Here is a 22,890-nt window from a genome sequence, read left to right as displayed (position 1 = left end):
GGTCACGTAGCACTTAGTTTATACAGAGCTGAAAAAACAGGGTACAGAGCTACTGGGAAGGGCAGCCTCCTGGTGGGAGAGAGGCATGGTGCTTTGCCCTGAATAGGTGGGAAAATGGGAAAGGGGGAAGGGCTGTGTGGTTGAAGGGTCCAAATCTGCATTCTGCTTTGATAGCCAAGTTGGAATGTTTGAATGCTGAGTAAGTTTAATGGGACTTACTTTCTAGTAGGTGTGTATAGGATTGCAGCTTAAGGGTATTTTTTGCTCTCAAAGGAAAGGCCTGTTCCACTATTTTAAAACTGCTCTAGAGAGAAGAAGGAAATCCCAGTTAAAATATTTCACCACAGGTAACTGAGTAGACAATTGTAAACCTTTAGTAGGAACTAGCTACAGATGGAAATTAAATGTTACACCTTCCTTTTTTCAGGAGTAGACTGAAGCAGAAACCCAGTATATCTCAACCAGAGTCTGAGAAATAGTACAGTAGAGTTAGTTTTATCACAAACATTAGCCTTCTATCCTTTCCAATATCCATCTGTGTTGGGTAAAACAAAAAATTACTCTCATGTTACGTATTGGCAATGAGTATTGAATGGCTCTCTTTGAAGTTTCAGAAAAAAGTGGTGCAAGCTGAAAATCAGCCAAGTTAATTGCTCCATCCATTTAAACCTCTCTGTTATCCTACCTTAAGACAGTTTGATTATGACAGCAGATCTAGTTCATACTGTTCAAAGAAAAAAATAAGATTTTCTAGTGTTAAATCCCCACTATTTTTGTGGGGAATATCTTGAAAATAAACAGGATTGCCTAATCTTATATTTGGGAGGAATTGAGGAAAATCTGCGACCGTTGGCTGCAATAGTGAGTTTCTTATATGACACATGTTGGCAACCTTCAGTCTCGAAAGACTATGGTATCGCGCTCTGAGAGGTGTTTCTGGAACACCTCTTATATAATGGAACACATCTTATATAATGCGCAGTTAATAAATAAGTTGTCAACTGTCCATTGAAGGAAGCCTTGCTTCAAATGTGTCTTTGAGTGAATTTGAAACTGGAAACTAGAGTAATATCTAAGGTATCCTAAACATACATTTTCTTTAGTGACCCTGGAGGAGGGATTGAAATGTCGGAGTTTGTCCGAGAAGCTACTCCTCCCGTAGGCTGTAGTTCAAGAAATTCCTTTGCTGGCCTGGACCTAAATAACCAGGTAAGAATTGATTTTCCTACATCTTTCTGTTTAGAAACCATTATAATTTTGGGGGGTTTTCCCAGTTAAAATCTGTTGAAAAGGTTATCCAAAAACACTCTTTGGAAAATTATCAAATACATTTTGCTTAATTTTTCACTGTTAGCTCTAACTTTGCTGTATCGGGGCATTGCTGACAATAAGTTTCTTCGGGCACAATCCTAACCATCTTTCCAATACTGACATAGTTGTGCCAATGTGGTGTGCACTGCATCTTGCAGTGGCAAGGCAGTCAAGGGGGCCTCTTCAAGGTAAGGGCATGTTTGTTACCTTTCCTTAGGGCTGCATTGCGTCTAGGCCAGTGCTGGAAAGTTGGTTAGGAGTGCACCCTTATTGTGCTAATCTCAAGTACTGTATTAATTTTTTCATGCTTAGATATTGCCTATTACAAGATTGTATGCATCAAAAATGTCTACATAAAAACCATTTGTCATTATTAGCATTAAATACTGTCGTTATAAGTACCCTTAAAGCTGTTTCTGAAGTGAAATGTAAGCATTTTTCTTGCAGTCCAACCTGGCTGTGTGTTACTTTGGAGCTGGTTAGAGTCTTTGAAACAATATGCTGCTATCTTTAAATGTTGCCAAAACTACAAAGAGTAAGATGAGATGGTGGGAATGGCAAGCTGCAAAACCTGTTGCTTCTTTCCCAAAGTTGATTATTGTATCTGAGACTCAACTGCTTTTGTATGGGGCAATGAAGAGGTATGGGAAGGGGGGCAGCGAGGAATCTTTCATAACTTTGCAGTTCTTGTGATAGATTTTTTTTAAATTGGTACTTTTATATATTATACTGCAATAATTAATACACAACTGTAGCTTGCATACTAATTTTTTTACATTGTATGAGATCTTAAAGAGCCTGTCTCATTTCTGCTATTGGAGCAGAAGTAGCAGCTTGACTTCTTAGGCAGAAATTAAGCAAGCAATGGTTTACTCTTTAAAATTCTTCACATTTATATAGCGCTTTCTGTGCAAAGTACTGCTCATGTATTATCTTGATGTCATCCTTGGATAAGTTTTATTATCTCCATATTGCAGCTACGGCTGAGAGGGAATGTCTTAAGACCACCTTGTGAGACCATGGCAGAGGTAAAGTTTGAATTGAGGAAATCCTGGTCTTGGTCTCTTGGCCATCATGCCACACCAACTGCATTCTTTTTTGTGGTAGTAGGTTACATTACCCCAAAAGCAAAGACTTGGCTCTGAACTTTGTGAACCCAGTGATGTTTTCATAAGAGATGTTTTCAGACCCCTATGTTCCTGGGAAAAAAACACTCCTGAGGGGTCAAAGCAACAGAGTTTTGTACCACCTTAAAGACTAACCAATTTATTTCAGTATAAGAGTTTATGGACTACAATGAACTTCATTAGGGAAGCTTTTGGAACAGGAAGTGATGTTATAAGGGGGCAGCGAAGAAGGGGGTTAATATGGAAGTGCTTTATTTCTGTTACAGGTAAGGGGAAGGCAAGTGCTTAACAAGGCTTTGCTAACCAACCTTGTTTAGGCAGGTAAATAAAACTTACTTGAAACTCATCTGTTAACTGATTTCATTTTAGATTGCATTGGGTTTATCTTGTCGTGGAACTGCAGCTACTATTAAAGGTAAGCCTTCTCGTTGTTTCTGAATTTGTTTTCATTTGACTTAAGAGGTTGCCACTACTGTTGGATAACCTTGCTATTTTCCTATCAGTATCCCGTTGAAACAGGGGGAAAATAATTTGATATTTGAACAGAAAATTTTTTAATGATCTTTGAGATATTGTAACAAGAAAGATTAAAAGTAACTTTAAGAAAAATTATACAATATTAATTTGACATATTTACATGAACACTTGCACTTATCCATAAAATGAACTTGACAGGTGTTGTCACTCTTTTTGTATAACTTCTTGCCTTATCAGTAGCTTCCATGGTTACATTATAACCTGCTGCTTCCAACATATTGGTTGTATCAGATATGAAAGTTTTTATTCTAGAGTGTCCTGTCGAAATGTGTTGGAACAGATGTCTTGATGAGATAGAAAATGGGGATTTGTTTGTCAATGAATGCACAAATCCCTGGATATTTTATCAGTGTTTTCTGTGACATTTCAGCTTACAGTGAGAGAGATGGTTGATGACATTTCTTTTCCTAGTGTTCATGCCTTTGGCAAGATAACCAAGCACTTGCATTGCCTTTATCTTCTGTTTTGTAGTCATTCGGCCTTTCAAATATGACTGACTGCCCAATCATAACCTTCACTGGAGCAAGCAGGCCACAGTGGCCTGTGCTGTTTCCAGTGCAGGTTAGGTGCAGGCTGGAGGCCATCTCCAGGGTAAGGGGATATTTTCCCCTTAGCCTGTGGCAAACCCCAGCCTGCCCTATGGGCTTATTCAAATCTCAGCAGCCATTTTAACCTGCTTGGACCAGGGTTAGGATGTTACCTGTGCTGCCGTGGCCAATCCAGCCCCCTTCTCGGGCCTGATTTTGGCTGCTCCTGAGCCTGAACCACTTCCTGTTCTGTCCTCCTCCAAAAAACACCCCTCCCCACCCCTAGAACACCTTTCTGCCACCCTTTCCCACTCACTGCACAGCTCGGTGCAAACATAACCCATTGGAATGGCAAAGAGTCTGGATGTGGCCTTACCGGGCTTGTGCAAGCCTCCACACCAGCCTGTCCGGAGTTGGTGCAAACATGCGTTATAGCAAGTTTGTGACATTTGCAAGCTGGCATAGGAGGCCTGTGCTGGCTCAACTCGTCATCAGGATTGCTCCCTGAGTGTTGCTGATGCAGCAGCCCAGTATCTGAACTGCTTTAGCTTCCCTTCAGAGTGTGCAACTTGCATTTCATGTGAATTGTGCCATCTAATGGTTTGAGTAGGAAGAAAAAAATTGCAGCTTCATCCTAGAAATCTCCAAGGCTTCTGTGTTTAATAACTGCGTAGGGGGCCTGGCCCACTTGCCATATTTTGTGACCCAAAAGCAAATGTAGTCCAGTAGCATAGCACTATTTTTTGGAACTTTCAAAGTTCTGGGTTTAATTCTTTGAGGTCCCTCTTATAGAATCCTAAGGAACTCCACTGAAATGGACTTCCCCAAGTTGCAAGTAGCCTAGGTGTCTGCTATTGAATTGGATGGATGCTCCAGACTGCCTCCAGTGGTGCCGTAGTTACTGACCAGCTTTCCCAGCCTCACCCCTGTGTTCTGCATGCTTGTTGTCAATGTCTAATGATCACCTTTTCCAAGGGTCCCTGATATCATTCATCACTGAGCATGCCAGCAGCTCTTAGTGCTAGATGGCTGACTATGAAGAGGCACCTGATGCATGGTAAAAATTGCAGCTACCACATTGGGTGCCCTAGAAAGCTTGTGAATGGTGTCTGGTGAATGGGTATGGAACCATACTTGACTTTTTGAAGGGAAGATGTTGGCACCTCTTTCTAGTCACAGTTTGATCTGCTGCAAGTTATCAGATCGTACTCCTACAAAGAAGAATGAAGTTGAAGGCAAGTGGCCGTTACTATCAGTGGGTGAAGTGCATGGTCTCCTCATTTCTTATGAGAGTTTGAACTGGCCTTTGGTTTTAGGATTTGTGCCTATGGGGGTTTTCACTTATGCTTAGAATCCTCATTTTATCATGTGTCTATGGGACCCTTTACCGCTACCTGTTGAGTTTGCGAGCATCTAGGGCTGTTAAGTCGAAAGTAAAGTATGTATCAAATTACAGCTCATGCTTTGCTGGTATAAAAAGCAGTCCCAGTCCTGGAATCGTGGTTAGGATGCTGTCTGAATGGATCACCACTCAATCTTCTGACTTGTGCCCCCTTCTCCAATCAGTTTTGGCTTTGCAACAGCTTAGTAGTGGCAGTACAACTAACAAAGTGAGCATTCATATGCCTTGGGTGCACAGTTAAAGCTGAGTTCTGGTTCCATGTAGTGTCACAGTTGCCTTGGTACAAGAGGACTAAGTGCCAATGCTGTATTGTACTCATAATAGTACAGTAGTACAGGTTGGTCTGCGTTATCCCCTGGTTTGGTACAGCACAGCTCCGGTCACATTTGGGGATTTTTCGAGCCCTAATAGCAGATTTTGGCTTTTGCAGGGGTTTTGGAATCAGAATCCCCATGGATACCAAGGGCCACCTGTACTTGCATTAAAAAAAAAAATTGATATGTTGATTCGTATCCCACATTGAAATACCTAAAACCAATGAAAAACCTTGTTCCCATAGCATACAAAATATTATAATTTAATTTAAAAAGTACCCTTTTCACTAGTGCATTCTTTTCCTGACATTCTAAATTCAGAAATTCATAGCCATCTCCATTACTCAGTAAGGCATTCATTTATGTATTTAGCTACCAGTCTCCAATTTAATATCAGATTATATTTAGTTAGGGATTTAAGATCCATTGTTAGTTTACTGTAATAATAGCACACATCCTTCTTTAGAAGTATTTTGGGAGGTCTCTACTAACCTTTCCATTACCTAGGATGAACCAGTCTCTCAAATTATATTAAAAATCAGTATGTGCAGCTGATTTCTTCTAGCTGAGCAAACTTAACAGTGGTTCAGGCACTATATGAAGACTTATAACTTTGATTAACATGTCCCAAGGTACAGTTTGTAAAATAACACGTTGTCGGATGTGCAGGTGATACAGACACTGCAAAGACCTCTGATGACATCAGTTTGAGTCTTGGCCAGAGTTCTAGTCTCTGTAAAGAAGGAAGTGAAGAGCAAGGTAACGCATGCTAAAACAAGTTACATTATTAAGGTCATGGATATGCCATTTTGATGAAAATTAAACATTGAATCTTAATTATGGTATTGTGATTTTACTTGGCAGACTAGCTACATATTGTGCTATAAGTGGACTAGTTTGGAAGATAATTTAAGCCCCAAGCTGGCCCTGGGCAACTGGAACATGAGTGGTTAAGATGTGTGTATGTTTTGATCTCCCTCCACACACTGCCTGGTTAGTTTTTAATCGTTCAGGATGGTTTTCACTTGAACATACCATCTAGTTAGCAGAGCACAGAGAGGAGCCATTCAGACATATTGTCACCCCCAACATGATTTCAAAAAAAAACAACAAAAAACACTGACCAGGAAGCAAGAGGACAGGGCAGGATGTTAACATGCTGTGGGCATACACATCTGTAATCAGTTGGGGCTGGTTCAGGGCTTAAAGCGTTGTCTGAACCAATAGAGTTCTTAACTATATATCTTATCTGTTCTGTATGTGAGCCTGAAGTGGTGGGATGGTGGAGCTCTAGTTTCATTTCTCTGAGCCCCTTCTGTTAAATAAGCAGCCTTTGAAAAATTTGGCCTTTGGTTTTTGATGCCTGTATAGCATGTTTTCTGGCAAACTGTAGAGACTGTTGGATGTGTCAAGCTGTTTTTTCCTCTGTAGATTCATAACATTTTAATAGCTATGCCATTTGTATTCATGAACATAGCTTGCGAACGGTTACAATGAAACATTGTTCAGGTTTTTAAAAAAATTTATCTGCAGCAGATTTGATGAAGAGATCTTCCCACAGAACCATATGTTCTCACACTTCTAGATCTTCTGAATTCTTGCTCAGTGAGCTTACGCACTTATGACATTCATGCAGGGATGTGCACAGTTTGCTCTGTTGCTATACAAATCTTCACCAGAAAAGCATGAAGAGTCAGTTCATTGTGCCTATCAGGCCTGATTTTTAATGTTAGCTTCAAAATATTTATTTGTGCATGCCTCTCCTGCCCCCTAAAGTATAAGAATTACTAAATGTTGCTATGTATTCCATGTATGAAGTCCAATGGAAGTGTTGACTTCCCAACACACATTGAGACCACATGAATCTGCATTAAAAAAAATATTGGAGAATAGATCCTTTTTTTGCATGAACAGCTCAGCCATGTAGCTAGATAGAAGCTTTTTAGAAGCAAATACAAAGTTATGAAAGTTGGAAAATCTTCTGGAAAAAAAGTTACTGATGTATTTTGTGGGTTGATTTATAAGTATGTTGGTTAAAAAACTTCCTTGCAGATTCAGGGCAGCTTACGTTATGAACCGTAAAACAATTGAATCAATAAAAAAAGTTGCATAATCAGCAGCGGAGCAAAAATGAACCAGGGATTAAGCACAGAAATTAAAAAAGGGGGGCTAGTGCCAAATCATATTTAGAATATGTGAAAAGTCCAGCCAGAAAAGGCTATTACATGTTCATGTGCAGTACTATAAAACGGCTATCCAAACATGGTCCTCCCTTCCCTTATATCTAGATCGGGGTCTCCAAACCCTGGCTCGGGGGCCAGATGCGGCCCTCAGCAACCCTCTTTCTGGCCCGCAGCCAACCTCTTGCCCCCCGAAAGCCTCTGGCCCACTCAACTGAACACGACCAGAACTGTGCTCAGATTGTGTCTGGAGGGTGTTCTGTGGGCCAGAGAGGTTGAATGAATGGGCCCATTCATTCATTCATTTATTCACTCATCTAAGTTCCATCTCTAATTTATTTATTTAAATTTTATATTGAAATTTTTTTCCGGCCCTCCACACCACGCCAGATACTTGATGCGGCCCTCTGGCCAAAAAGTTTGGAGACCCCTGATCTAGATTGTCATAGCAGTCCATTTAAACTCCCTTCTCCGTGCTGTCTGCATGCTTTTGATCTTTAATCTTGTCATGATGTACATTGCTTTAATCTATGAAGGCCTGTCATTGAGTCTCTTGTGGATATTTATGGGGTTGAAGCTCCTTGAGCACCAACCTAATGCTCACAGAACATTTCAGATGTGAGAAACTTGATTTTATTACTCTTCAGGAAATACGATCTTTAAAGTTGTATGAAAAACAACCCATGAAGTAAGAACTTACTACCCTAAGATTGGTAGAGGTTTACTTAATTCTCTTATGCATTATACATATTGCAGAAAGAACAGAAATTACATTGTTAGTACCTCTACTCAAAGTAGTATGCTGGGTTTTTTCGTCTCTCAGATTTGTTCTGGCATTACATTCCTAGGAGAACACTCTGTCCTTTATTAGCCTTAACTGTGCATTTACCTCTCTGTGGGGAGAATGTAACAAGCAAACTGCAGTATTCTGTGTTTATTTAAACCACATTCAGACAAGCACAGTCCTTGTTACTTTCTCCCCATTGTAAGTGCATGGTGTGTGCAAGAGCTCAAAACTAAGAGCAAATTGAGAGTCTTGCCCTGAATATAATGCCCAAACGAGCCTTTTATCACTTGCATTACTGTAATTCAGTGTCAAGATTGTCTTGGTTACCGTTGTTGTTTGTACTGCATTGATGGACTCTGATTTTCTCACAAATAGATTTACTGATGTAGTAGATAATTTACAAAGACCAGTGTGTGTAATCCAATATGCAGAGATCATTAGAGCAGATGAGGGTGTGGGTGAAATAGATTAAATTGCAATATAGGGTTAAAGTATTTTATGGGTTATTCCATGTCAAGTGGCCTAGGGCTCCCCATGCGACCATCACATTTAATGAAATTTTGTGTGTAGAGTCCCACATGTGTCAAACAAACTTTGGTAAAGTTTTAGGTTTGCTGGTGGAATACTTGTGGACATATAGCCATTTGTTTGACCCCATACTGTGACCATGTTCAGTACGATTGTGAGATTTTGACGACTTTGAGACATAGCTCCCTTGCTATTATTTCAAAACAAATGAAACTTAGCTACTTTATACAACTTTTTGCGCTCTATTTAATAACAATTTTTGTTGAGCATGTCCAAAGTAGTTAAAATTGCAGCAAAGTTGACCGAAAAAATCAGTACTCCAAAAATATCTGAAGTTTAATGTTGAATAGCTCCATCAATAATTAAGCAATAATTGTGAAATTTAGTGCATAATATCCCAATATAGCCTTGTTTTCAAATATGTAATTTCAGCCTCCTAGCTCTTTTCATTAGTTTACAAATTAAGTGTAAAGTTGATGATTTTTGTAAAAAGGCCAAAAATAGGGTATTTTCAACCTGCTTTTACAAAAAAAGTACCTTCTAGAAATGCTTTTAAACTAATCTCTTTAGAAAGAGCATGTTCCAAACCCCCCAGAAAAATGGGTTTGATTTTCTAACGCAGGCAAACGGTGCCTGAAAGATAGGGACAAAGTTGGGAGACATTGCCATAGCAACAGCCTATATTTCAACATGCAATTCTGTCATTTTTCAGGTCGTGCTGATTTTTTTAAACAATTTTTTTATCCACATCATTATAACTATTCAATGGTGGTACCGTCACTACCAGTTCAAGAACTTGAACTGGCAACCCCATTGCCGTAGGGGTCACGCCCGATAGCCATACAATACCAGCCACGGGTGGGTTTCTTCATCCAGGTTCTCAAGCCTGTAATTTGGTTTCTTTGTCAAGGTTCCAAAGCCTTGTGTGGTTATCTGTCTGGTTCCCAAGCCAATGATTGGGCAGCTTATCCTAGGTTCCCAAGCCTAAACTGGGTATCTTATATGGTTCCCAAGCCAAAGTCTGCAGTTCAGTTTTAAGCGCTAACAATCTTTTTTGATTTTCTGTTGCATTTATGAGACACTTTCTTCAACACAGTTTCTGGAAATTGATATTGTCGGCCAGACAATGTAACTGAAGGAGTAGGGAGCATGCAAATGAGGTGTTGCTCTAGAACCCAACAAACGCCTTGCCTTTCTGGGCAATAAAATGAATGAGCAGGACCTTGAGGATGCATAAATTTTATCCTTGCATCATTTTGTTCAGGTGAGACTTCAACAACATTGCCAATCCACCATTTGTCGTCATAAATACATGCAACATAACAACCGGGAAACAGTTCAGATAATCTCAAACACAGAATGAAATTATTAGAAATTTTGGCTACAAAATTTATTGTGTCATTTGAAACTTTGCCTACACAAACTGAGTTTGAGTCGACTGGTACAAATTGGTAATGCTCTCTAGTACTGGCTGCTGCTTTCTTGCTATCTTTCATCTCAAAACTTTTTGAAAGTTTGTACCAATTTGTATCTCCATTCTGTGTTTGAGATTATCTGAACTATTTCCCGGTTGTTATGTGCCCTGTGTATATCAATTTCCAGAAACTAAGTTGAAGAAAGTAGTGCTGTGTTCAGCACGACCTGAAATTACATATTTGAAAACAAGGCTATATTGGGATATTATGCACTAAATTTCACAATTATTGTTTAATTATTGCTGGAGCTATTCAACATTAAACTTTGGATTTTTTTTTAGCACTGACTTTTAGATAAGATACTTCATTCACGGTCTTCCGACCAGCTAGTCACAAACAACAAAACAAAATACACAGAATTAAAACCAACACCCCGTTACACATATGTAAAATCATAGATTTACTCTCTCAATTTTCTTCCTTACCAACTGTGCAGCATAACAGAAGCGGGCAACCCTGAGTGATATATCCAAGTATACATCAGAAAGCAGAAAAGCAAGCTGCTCCTCCGCCTGCATCCCCGTTTCAATACCAAAGATTGGGGAGATAAATTTAGATCTCAAATCGTCGTAGTATGGACATGACAAAACAATGTGGGCAGTTGTCTCCACCACATTTTGAGGGCAGGGGCACAGTCTCTCTGAATAGGGACGTCTTGCATAACGCCCCAAAAGAACTGCTGATAAAAGTGCATTACACCTAGCTTTAGTAAAAACAATCCTAAATTTAGGAATAACAGTACTATAAAAATATCTAGCAGGAGAAAATGCAAGAGCTTGATCCCCAAGAAAAACATACACAGAAAGTCTGGCTCTCGCAGATCTGAATTCAAGATCTGCCAACCTCTGACGCAGAATTTCTTTTGCGTCTCCCGAGCTCATCATCATTAAAGACTCTGGGGAGAGATTGCAGAGTTTAAAATGATCCAAGCACCTTTTTTCCCAGGTGCCTACAAAAGGATCCGAAAAGATCAAATAAGTAAAGTTATCCTGTCGCGAGAGAATCTTCAAAAAATAATGTAAGGCATTTAACCACATCAACATCTCTATACGTGGGGTACCGGATTCCAACCTGACCACAGTGTTCGGCACACATCGGGGAACATACATCAATTGGCGCAAAAATTTGGTCTGGATCACCTCCAAAGACCTGGTATTTAAATATGGGGCGATCTCAGAGCCATAGAGCAATTGAACCCTAGTTTTAGCAGTGTGCAGCCTTAAAGCCGCAGGGAGAAATTTGGCGCCTTTAGATGAATAAAAACGATAAATAGCACCAGATGTTTTCTGTGCTGTTTGGCTGACATAGTTTTTGTGGGCCAAACGGCCTCCTTGATAATGAAAAATCACCCCCAGGTATTTTATTATTTTAACCTGCTCAATGGCTTTCCCATTTAGGAGCCATCGAAAGGCCTTATAACGTCTAGCAAAAACCAGCACCTTTGTTTTTTCAGAATTTATAATTAATTCCTCCTGTGAACTGACCAGGGCTAGATGGCGAAGAGCCCTCCTCATGCCGACCTGTGTTCTTGATAATATAAGCACATCGTCGGCATATGCCAGAACAGGAACATGACGATCAGCAAGCTTTGGAGGATGTAAGGCCAGATCATCAAAAGAAGTGATCAATGAATTTATATAAAAGTTAAATAAGAGGGGGGCAAGAACACAACCCTGTCTTTATTAACCAAAATTGGATTCGTTAGATGACCATTAGATGAACACCTAATCCTTATGCCAGAATTGCTGTACAAGCTAACCATAAGCAGCAATAATCGACGGTCAATGACGAAGCTGCAAACTTATCCCATAGCCTTGATCTAGGGATTAGGTCAAAAGCAGCCTTGAAATCAACAAAGGCTGCAAAAAGTCTAGAACCCCTAGTGGCCAGATGTTTTTCAACAAGAAATTGCAGCACTAAAGTCTGATCAAGGTGTGATCTTCCAGGGCAAAAGGCTGCCTGAATATCGGCTATAATGTCCTGAGATTCCATCCAGGCCAATAGCTTCTCTCTCAGATGCAAGGCATAAAGTTTACTGATGATATTGAGCAAGCTAATAGGCCTGTAATTTGAGGGAATTTCATGACCTCCTTTTTTATAAATGGGAACTATAATCGCCCAACCCCAATCAGAAGGCATATTAGCTGTTTCATCAATATACGAAAATAGGGCAGCCAAAGTTGGAGCCCACCAATCCTGATGTTCTTTAAGCAAATCACTTCTAATAAAATCTTCCCCTGGAGCTTTTCCACTTTTAACTCTCCTAAGAGAGACAACCTCCTCACTGGTTACAGGTTCCCAAGATGGGAGATCTTCTGCTAATAATTTAGATCTTAAATCTGGACAAGGGGGTTCCTCCGATGCATAGATCCCCTGAAAATGTTCCACCCATTCTGATGCTGTAATATAATTTGAGGCTCCCAAGGGAAACACCTTCAGTAGTGGATTAATTATGTGCCAGAAGAGAGATATATTTTTCTGATTAGCTGCACTAATTAAATCTTCCCAATTTTTCTTTATAAAGATTTCCTTCTTAAATTTAATAGTTTCCTTAAATTGTTTTTTTAAATTTTTTAAATGCACATAATGAATCTCCAATTGAGATTCTCTCGCCATAATCAAAGCAGCAGTAACCTGCTTCTTCAGGATCCTACATTCAGAATCATACCAGTCATAAGATCTACTTCTCAGACTAATATTGTTGCGCGTATAATTACTTAAAAAAGGTTTTAAGGCAGCAACAACATTATTATAATGTAACAAAGGATCACCTTCCTTAGCTATAATTGCATCCCTAAAGCCCATTACCCGCTCACAACTCAAAAGCCCTTGAATTTTAGCACTAACATGACTGGTCCATTTCACACAACTTGTCACAGGACCTAAATGGTCAGTAGGGTGATGGATCTCTCTTGACTTAAATTGCTCAACTGTTGACAATTTGAGCGATAAAGGGAGATGGTCGCTCTCTGATCTACTGAGTACCCTAAAATCCAACAAATCCGGTAGCAACGACCTAGAAATAGCCACATAGTCTAGAAGTGAGGGTTTAGTCCCCTTCCAAAAGGAACACACTGCCGGGTGATCCTCCGCCCATGAGCCGTTAAGGATTATTAGATCTTGCTTTATGCAGCATTGGGCCAAAAATAAGCCCTGACGATTACACCTACAATCGTTAGAAACCCGTTTGCGCAATGGAGGAGGGTCAGAGAAAGACGGGGGGAAAGCTCCAAATTTTGTAAAAAGTTCCAAATCATTTCTGCCCATTTTAGCATTAAAATCCCCCAAAATGACCACCTGAGCAGAAGGATATGCCTCTTGGATCTCCTCGAGATGCTTCTCAAAATTGATCCATATTTGCCTTAAGGTGGTTAAACCCACAAGTGGCGGGAAGTACACATTTACCAAAATTAAGGGAATTGGCTGTAAATTAAGTTTTACCACCAGAGTATAATGGTCAAAAGTGGGCAAGGATTCCACTACAATAGACAAATTCGTAGAAACCAATGAAAGTAATCCCCCCTTAAGTCTGCCCCTTCCCAAACCAGGGACCGCCGGGGTTAAGAAAGCTCTAAAGCCATCTACTTGGGGGGGGGGGGGGAGAGGAAAGCCAGACTTCCTGAAAACATAAAACATCCCATTTCTTAATGAAATCAAAAAAATCAGACTGCCCAAATTTCCCGGCCCACCCCGCCACATTCCATGAAACAAGATGAAGTACATTAGCTGCACTCGGGTCAAATACCCACTGAAGGAGCCTGACTATTTGCAACAGAAGAGATGGTAAAACTAATATCGGCTGCCACACAAGGATTCAATACCGGGGTCACAGCCCCCACATTTCTACAGGGAACCCCATTGGAAACTCTTTGAATCCCAACTGGGCTTGAGCCCAACTCCACAACAGGATACAAGTTTGCAGTTTTTGAAGAACACTGAGTACCCTGAGCTAGACAATCCAAAATTGTCTGATCATTGCCAGATGAAGGTTCATCAGCTTCCAACACAGTCAAATTACTAGATAGATGACTTTGCTGTAAAACATCAGTTTCTGTTAATCCAGGGGTTTGACATCCACTTTGTGCTGATAGGAGCACCAGGCCATGGGCAACAGATGCAGACTTTACTTCATCCAGGGTATTCTCTCCAACCTGAGAAGGGAGCAACAGAGAAGTTGAAGAAAGAGAAATCTTTCACACATTAAAATCTGTGATGATCACGCAGGGCACTTTTCAAAAACTAGACCACTTGACATGGAATGACCCTTATATAAGCAAAAGAAAGTAAACATGCAAATACTGGTCATTGTGTAAAATTTTGCATGATGAACAAATTGACTGTTTTACTTACTTACCTAAGTAACTTAACTAAGTATAAATCAAATGATTTAAAACATTTAGGCAACTATATAAATTCTGTACTGCAACTTTATTCCTTTTTCTATTCTTTAAAAGCAGATTTGGCAGCTGATCGGAAGACTTTTCACCTGGTCTCCATTGATTCCTTTGTGTCCATTCAGCCTTCGTTGTCATCTGGACAAGAGTTGCCAAGAGACAGCAGTGACAAAGTGTGCCTCCCTAACAACCACCATGTAGATCAATCTATGTCTAATGCATGTGACACTGAAATGGCTTCTCTTGTACCTTTACATTCACACTCGTATAGGAAAGACCACAGGCCCCGAGGTGTGCCAAGGACTTCTAGTTCAGCTGTTGCCTTTCCAGATGTGTCGCTAAATGACTTTCCCCTTTATCAGCAAAGGCGAGGGTTAGATCCTGTTAGTGAATTAGAAGCTTCCAAGCCTCGATCTGGATCCAAAGAATCCTTAGCTGAGAATTCCTGTATTTCTGGAGTCTTTCAACTGGATGACATTCTGAAATGTAGCAGCCCACAGCTGCTGGCCAAAAGCAGTAAGAGCAAATCCTTAAAAGCGGACAAAAGTGCAGATAGCCTCAGAAGTCTGAGTACTCGGAGTAGTGGCTCAACTGAGAGCTATTGTAGCGGCACTGATCGTGATACTATCAGTACTGTAAGCAGCTACAAAAGTGAGCAAACGAGTTCCACGCACATAGAAAGTGTGTTATCGGAGCATGATGAATCGCCCAAAGAAGAGAAAAAAAGCGGTAAGAAGAAGGAATGTTCTGTCGATTCAGATGATTGTAGCTTTGTTACTGACAAAAGGACTAGTAGTGAAAGAACTGCTGTAGATATAAGCACCAGCAATTGCCTGCAAGAGGGGGGAGCTTTGAATGGGTTGGAGGAGATATACAATCAAAGAGCTCTTAGTACCTCTGCTTCGGAAGAAGCCAATAAGAACCCTCATGCAAATGAACTGACTACGCAAGTGGACCAGCCTCTTGGGAAACCTGCTGAGAAAAGTGATGAGCAGAAAGAGAAACCTTCTGTGGTTGACTCCAGAACTTGTAAGGAGGTGGTTGGAAAACAAAAGGAGGGAGATGTACGGCCTAAATCATGTAGTTTAATTCACCGGACAGCTTCAGCTCACAAATCCAGTAGGAGGAGGACAGGGAAAAAACGCGCGAGTAGTTTTGACACAAGTCGGCATAAGGAATACATTTCCTTCCGGGGCGTTTCTGGTACCAAACCCCACGGTGCAATTTTTTGTCATGATGAGGACTCGAGTGATCAAAGTGACCTGAGCAGGACTTCCAGCATGCAGTCGGCCCACCAGTTCAGCAGTGATAGCTCTTCCAGCACCACCTCCCATTCATGCCAGTCTCCTGAGGGAAAGTACAATGCCCTAAAGACCAAATATATTGCAAAAGAGAGGGGTGCAGACTTGGAAACCTCTTTCAAAATGCACTTGGGCTCTGAAACAAACAGTAAAAAGCATTCAACACGACGGACTTCCAGTGCAAACAGTGCCAAGAGTCGTACCAGGGTGTTGAGCTTGGACAGCGGTACTGTAGCCTGCTTGAATGATCCAAATCTAATGATGCCAGATACCATAAAACAACTAACAACTTCAAAATCTGACTTGGAGGCCAAAGAAGGAGAGGTGCTTGATGAGCTATCTCTGTTGGGAAGGGCTTCACAACTAGAATCAGTCACTCGGTCTAGGAATAGCTTACCAAGCCAGGCAATATTTGCTGAAGGGGAAGAGCAGGAACAGGGAAGCATTGGTAAGTAATCAAGGTAATAAATGCAACCCTGCCATTGTTGCTATTGTTCTCAGTAGCTTCCTTTCTATTGACTTGTAATAAATTCCAGTTTTCTGCATATGAAGTGAGCACCTTCATATGAAAGCCCTGCGTCTTCTGCAAAAAATCCTGTTATTATACGTTCACTTTATGTTATTACTACTGCCATTTGTTTTTCTGCTTGTAAACAATGACATGGTATTACTACTTCACTGGGTCTTTGATACAAACTGGCTGCTACTTCAAAAAAATATCTATATCTATATATCTTTAAAGTTTTATGTCATCTTCCAGGTCGGTATACTTAGCATAATACTTACTTGTATTGACTCTTTTTTCTCTTAAATAACTTTAATTATAGCATCTTAAATTGCTTAAAGTTATGAGTACTTGTACTCTTTTACTCTTTATCCAACAAGACAATTAAGTATTCAGTCCCTTGGCTGTGTTGCTTCAGTCCCTTGGCTGTGTTGTTTTGTCTTCTCCCATATCTAGCTTAAACTCAGTAGTGTTCACAGGTAAAGGCCTCTCTACCTATTTCTGTTTAAGAGGATATGCTATCTTTTGCATTTAAAATATGGTATCAAAACTCTACTTATGTGACCAATCTGTGTGTGCCAGTTAGACCTTGGTGTAACTTTGCCTGCATTAGAAGACTACTCATGAATCCCCAAAACATTCCTATGATATGGATGTAACTTCCGCATCTTACACTTAGGCTGTGTTCACTTTTTTAAATGACCTAGTGGAGTTCTTCTAGTGAAGTAGATATGCCCAGTTTCTTTAAGCCAGTTTTTGTTATTTGAGGGCAAAAACATGGTGGTCTGCTGTCCCACTTACATTGACTCATGCTTCTGGGGCCCAGCAAGGGTTACCCCTTCCTTAACATATCTGCTTGGACCTGAGTGTGCTATAGGCCTATTAACTGATTGGTTTCCTCCAGTCCTGATATAAGAGAAATAACCACTCAAGTGATTCAAGCGTGTGCGTGCGTGCGTGCGAGAGAGAGAGAGAGAGAGAGAGAGAGAGAGAGAGAGAGGAAGGGTGTTAACTGTAGCTTCCAACTTGCAAAATTACAGTGGCCCTTTTTTTGAGCCCCACAGTAGCCTGCATGTGAAGATACAACCATTATACAGATTGCTCCAATCTCACAAGTATTTCTGGGCTGTGAGCTCAGCAGAAGTTCTGTGCGCTCTTGAGTCTGTGCATAGAGACTGCTGGTCAGTGTGAATTAGTCCTTATATTAAACAAGCAATCTGAACAAGTCCCAGGTGTGAGAATTGGTGGTGGGGAGTGTCTGTGTGAGTGACTGGCTATTTCAGTTTAGCTACTGTGAAACATGAGGATATGTAGAAATAAAACACCAAACGTATTTGTTTATATTTACTTTTTTTTAATTTACAAAAAGTAGCAGATGTTTGCTATTTTATAGGAATGTGTCTAAAGCTCAGCAGGAAGCTTAAATACAGTTGATCAAAATCTGTTGCACTTGGCTTATAAAACCACTTTTCAGAGTTTTATAGTGAATAACTATTAAAAATACCTTGTGAAAATCAGTAATGCAAACACATGTTCAGTTTACAATTGAGGGAATGTCTGCTATTGTGCCTTTGTGGCCACTGCATGCTTCTGTTTTGGAATGCGCAAGTGAATTCAGATTACTTTTGGCTCCCATTTCAAATCAGGAAAAGATGAGCAAATATAGTCTAATTTCCACTTCTTCTCTGCAGAACTTTCATTGTTAATAGTTGAATGAGATGTAACACTGCTTGAATTTCCTAATGATGGTTAGTAGACTTCAGTGCCCACAATCTTTTATCTTTCTCTGCTTCTAATTGTGGTTACATTTGCAAGTGGGTTTGCAAACTATAACTGGAGCTAACCATACTTGGCTCCAATAATGAAAGAAAGGGGGAAATGTGTGCTTTGGGGATAGGAAGGAATGTGCAAGCTATGAGCTCATGAGTTTCTCCCACTTGCAGATTTTGGAATTGGATATCTGCCAAAGCCAGTGTGGTAAAGTAACCCAGTCACAAATCTGTGACTGTGTGGTGCCAACCTATTTTTGAACAATAACGGACTAATGAATATGCTTTAGATAATATGTGTTTTAATCATATTACAGAGTGGTAGCTCGCAAACAATCAAGATCTGGTCATAATCTAGGCTTGTGGTTTCCAACTTAGGGTACGTGTACCCCCAGAGATACTTACCAGGTCCTTTGGGGTACTTGAAAAAGAATTAAATAATGGTGGAAAAGGGAGGTCTGAATCAGAATGCCTTGTAGGGCTGGCAAGGCAGGAAGGAAGGCAGCTAGCTGGCAGTGAAAACTCCACTAACTGCTAGTTCTTGGTCATTAAATTGTGTTATCAGACATGGATTAGTAGTTGAAAATATCAATAACAGCAACTATATTACAAACATTTTGCTAATATGAGGGGTACAATTTATGGAGATGGGCTTCCAAGGATTATGCAAGTTGAAAAAACATTGGGAACCACTGATCTAGGCAAATGTGTAGTACAGCTTATTACAGGGTTTTTCAACCAGAGTTCCCTGAAATGGCAAGTTTCTGTAGGGAACTCCCAGCAGTTTTGAAACTCTACGAAGCCACCCTATGATTTCTGGAACTCGCCTGCTCCATCCTGCCTCACTGCCTTTTGAAACGGCCTCAGGACTGAAGAATGACATGGGGAGACCTGTAGAGACTAAAGCTGGGGAATGGTCTGTAGTGCTCTTCCCCATTTCCTTCTTCCTGTGCCTATCTTGTGTTTTCAAAGGTTTGGAGCATGGGAATGAGAAGATATTGGCCAAACAAAGGGGCTTTTGGTACTGCTGTCACTGTCATAAGAAGAGGACCGAAGAAATGGCTAACCAGCTATCATATGAGTGCATGACAGACTGGGGAAGGGAGCAGGGAAGCAGCCAGTTAAAGAGAGAAAGTGTGGGGGGGGGAAGAAAGAGAGAGAGAGAGAGCGCACACAGCTGGGGGTGGGAAGAAAAAAAGAGCCAGAGAGTGTACGGTTGTGGAAGGTGTGACTTGACCAGGGGTGTGTGGCTATGGGGTATGACTTGGCTATGGAGGTTTGGGGCTTCTCAACCCCCAAACTTGTTGAAAACACTTTGCTAATCCTGTATTAATTGTACATCACAGTTCAGTCTATGTGACTGGAATGTATCTTATGTAAATGAACTGGTGTATACAATCAATAATAATAATAATATGTTGGCATCCTTCAGTCTCGGAAGACTATGGTATTGCACTCTGAATAGTGGTCCTGGAACAGAGTGTCTTCTCCAGTGCGCGAAGCCTGGGTAAGGTAGATATGGAGGATAGACTGTTTCCCATGCAGCAAATCCCTCCTCTCCACGTCGCTGAAGTGGTCCAATGAGAAGGCAGAGGCCATTATGGCTGGTTCCAGCGGCGTCGCAGGAATTGCCAGAACGTGACTGTGTTCAGCCATGAACAGCCACAGGAACTCCAGCTCCGGATTTTGCCTCGAGGTTGACTCCTGAAGCCTTTTCCATAACTGGATGTAGCCACAAGGCAGTGGAGGTTTGCGATCAGAGTTTTCCTTCTCTCAGATGAGCTGCCTTCCCAGGCTAACGAGTCCCATCTACCCAGTGGCTGTTTAGTCACCTCTTATGACAGGTACAGCCGAACTCAGGGCTTATTCTTATCCCCAGACCCCAGGGGAGTAATAATAATAATTGTTATATATAAAATCACAATTACTCAGAGCTGCAGAAAGTACCACTGCCAGTTATGTGGAGATTTTGGTCAAGGTGTGAAATGGAAGTGTTTCAGTAATGCTCAGTTGCTTTGTGGGCTTGAGGTAGAAATTTAAAACATTGCAGGAAGATAAGGAAGGAACATGTACTCTTTGATGTCCTTGAGAAAAAGGAATTAAACCATTTATGTCCTGTATCATCACTTCCTTTTGCTGCCCTTCACCTGTGACTTGGAAGTATACCAAAGAGCAGTCATATGCCTGTTAATAGGGAATCATGTCTCATTTTCTCCCCTCTAAATCCCCAGTATTTCAAAAACCCTCTGCAATTATTTGCATGTTTACTCAGAAGTAAGCCTCTTTGAATTTAATGCTACCAGGTAAATGTGTATAGGATTGCAACCTAACCAGCCCAACCACTAAACCATGCTTTAGTGTTACATGAACACATTTAAGCGATCTGTAGGCTCAAGTGTGCTCCCTTCCCCCCCTCCCCTTTAATTCTTGGGAGCAAGAAAGTGATATCTTTTACTGTCGCTTTAAAAGAAACTGCAGTTCTGCATTGAATACAGATTTTGAGAACAGGTGTGTTCAACTGTTAGAGAAAGCTGGGATCCCCAATTCTTAAAATTTGTATGTAATGCAGAACTGCCATTTCTTAAAGTGGAAGCAGAAACATCCACTTTCCTGTGTGAGCCTACAGGTCGCTTTTGCTCGTTCACATAGCCTAAACTGTATTCTATTTGAGCAGAACTAATAATTTATCTTGTGTTTTCCTTACCCAGCATATTATTTTGAATCAATGCTCCCTTCCCAAAATTAGGAGAAGAGCTTCATTTCCACCATCTTTTAAATAGCTCTCACAAAGCATTCTACAGTTGTCCTTGAATATCTTATTTACTGGAGATACTAGTTTATAGAATTGAGTTTGTGACGAAGTGTTGTAAAAGCTTAGCCCACTTCCCACCCTTCCTGTAAAATGCGAAGATTCCACTGGACTCATTTTTTCAGTACCTTGTTGAAAAACCACAACTTTCTATCTCTTGGCAGCTGTAATGTTTCTCACTACTTGTGCTTTGATACAGAATCCAAGTGGAAACCCTAAGTTATAGAGTGCACTCTGAGAGAGTTTTGTTGGGATCAGCATTTATACTTGTTAGATGGATGATCTTGGAGGAGAGTTACTGGACTGCCCTGAATCAGATATCTATGCCAACAAAGACTGGGCTTGAGTTGCATCTGTTGTTATTATTAGAGCTAAAGGAAACTGCAAATTCTCACCACAAAGTTTTTGACTAGACTGCATGTTTGTTTTTTAAGGTGATGTCCTAAGTAGCTGCCTAGAAAATATGCCAATACTTACAATTCAACTTGCCCTATGAGCTTGTAATGCTTTCCCTAATGCTCCACAGGCATCTCTGGATTCATTATGAGTCACAGGAAAGTACAGCTTTAGATCAATCAGAAATGCATAGGACATTGTGTGAACGCATAGGAACTTTGAACTACCTGCTCCATGGTGCACCATTGGTTAGAGCTGATGTTTTTGCATAATTCTTCCACAGGAATAGTATCAACTTCACAAAGTAAAGAATGGTAACCTTTGTCTTCCCTCCAAGCTCTTGCACCATGGCGATGGACCCCTTGTTCCATATTTTCTTTGACTTATTCCAGCTAGGGAATATATCTTTATTTATTTGATTTATATCCTGCCTTTCTCCTCAAAGGGCTTGGAAGGCATGCAAGATGCAACCAGGTCATGCAAATTCATTATACTGTTCCCTGTCAGTTCTTCCTCTAAAAATAACCAGGAAAAACACCTAAATCTATATAAAAATCTCCAAGCTGATTAGAACTTTGAGAAGATTCAGCCCTTCAGTCTTGGCTATAACCTTTGGGGCCTCTGAGCAGATAGTGAGCATATAACTTCTTGCACAATTCATTGGTATCTAGATAAAAGCCTTGGTGTTTGTTGAGACTGTGCTCATGTGCTCTCCCCTCTCGCCTTTCTCTTCATATGCTTTGACTTCTTCCCTTCACTATTGCACTCTGGCTTTGCAACAAATCACTTTCATCAACTGTGGATTGCTGCTAAATTGGAAGCGAGGAAAAGAATTGGAGCACATGGGGAGGATGTGTGTGACTGCAGGTCTTGTTCACATTCTGCCAGACTGGCCCATAGTCGGCAATCAAGAAAGAAAAATGTTTTTCTGCTATGGAATGCTTTCATACCATTGATAGGCCTTAGTTTAATAGTAAACACTGGTATATCCTATAACACATCAAGACTTCCTGGAGAAAGTTGAGGTTAAAAAAAGACTAAGCGGTCCTGTCTGGCTTTGTATTTGGTCAGGTCTCCACAAATCCACTTGCTAGCAGAAAGCACCACTCCCTAGACATCTGGCAAAACGGAATAGTACTCAGAATCTCTTTCCAAAGTTTATCACTAATTGCAGAGAACTTTGGGTGGTGGTGGTGGAGTTTTCCTTTGGAGCAGGTAAGAAGCAGTGAAAGAGACTTCCAGTGCTTCTGTCTGTTTCAAAACCAGGATTGATATGAGACATATACGTACTTTCCACAGGTCCTTGGCATATGCAGAGGCCTTTGGAAGTCTTGGCAGCTACTACAAATAGTGTTTGGCTATTGAAACATTTGTGGACCCTTGTGTGTGGTAGTATAATTCCTTATTTCCCATGAAAGTGAAAGCCATGTGTTTTATTTGATCAAAGTTTTCTCTGGTTTCTGCTTCATGCTTTGTCCCATTCAGATTATCCACACAGATGAAGTGAAGTGGCTTATTAAATGCCTCC

The 22,890-nt window shown here is 40.7% G+C and overlaps 1 protein-coding gene across 5 annotated transcripts in view; it reads left to right on the top strand.

The window, feature by feature from the left end:
• PCNX1 (pecanex 1) overlaps positions 1–22,890 on the top strand; it is a 103,519-nt gene that overhangs the window by 19,631 nt on the left and 60,998 nt on the right. For 3 of the 5 annotated variants that reach the window (XM_066631837.1, XM_066631845.1, XM_066631818.1), the window contains exons 3-6: positions 1,104–1,209; positions 2,808–2,853; positions 5,888–5,977; positions 14,643–16,331. In XM_066631837.1, coding sequence (XP_066487934.1) covers positions 1,104–1,209; positions 2,808–2,853; positions 5,888–5,977; positions 14,643–16,331 — 1,931 coding nt within the window. The remainder of the gene's footprint in view (positions 1–1,103; positions 1,210–2,807; positions 2,854–5,887; positions 5,978–14,642; positions 16,332–22,890) is intronic. The other 2 variants (XM_066631828.1, XM_066631854.1) reach the window with 2 other exon arrangements.

This window comes from Tiliqua scincoides, chromosome 1 (assembly GCF_035046505.1).
Source record: "Tiliqua scincoides isolate rTilSci1 chromosome 1, rTilSci1.hap2, whole genome shotgun sequence".
NCBI classification, from domain to species: Eukaryota; Metazoa; Chordata; class Lepidosauria; order Squamata; family Scincidae; genus Tiliqua; species Tiliqua scincoides.
The sequence above is the reverse complement of the archived record's forward strand: the minus strand, read 5'-3'. Positions and strand labels throughout refer to the sequence as shown.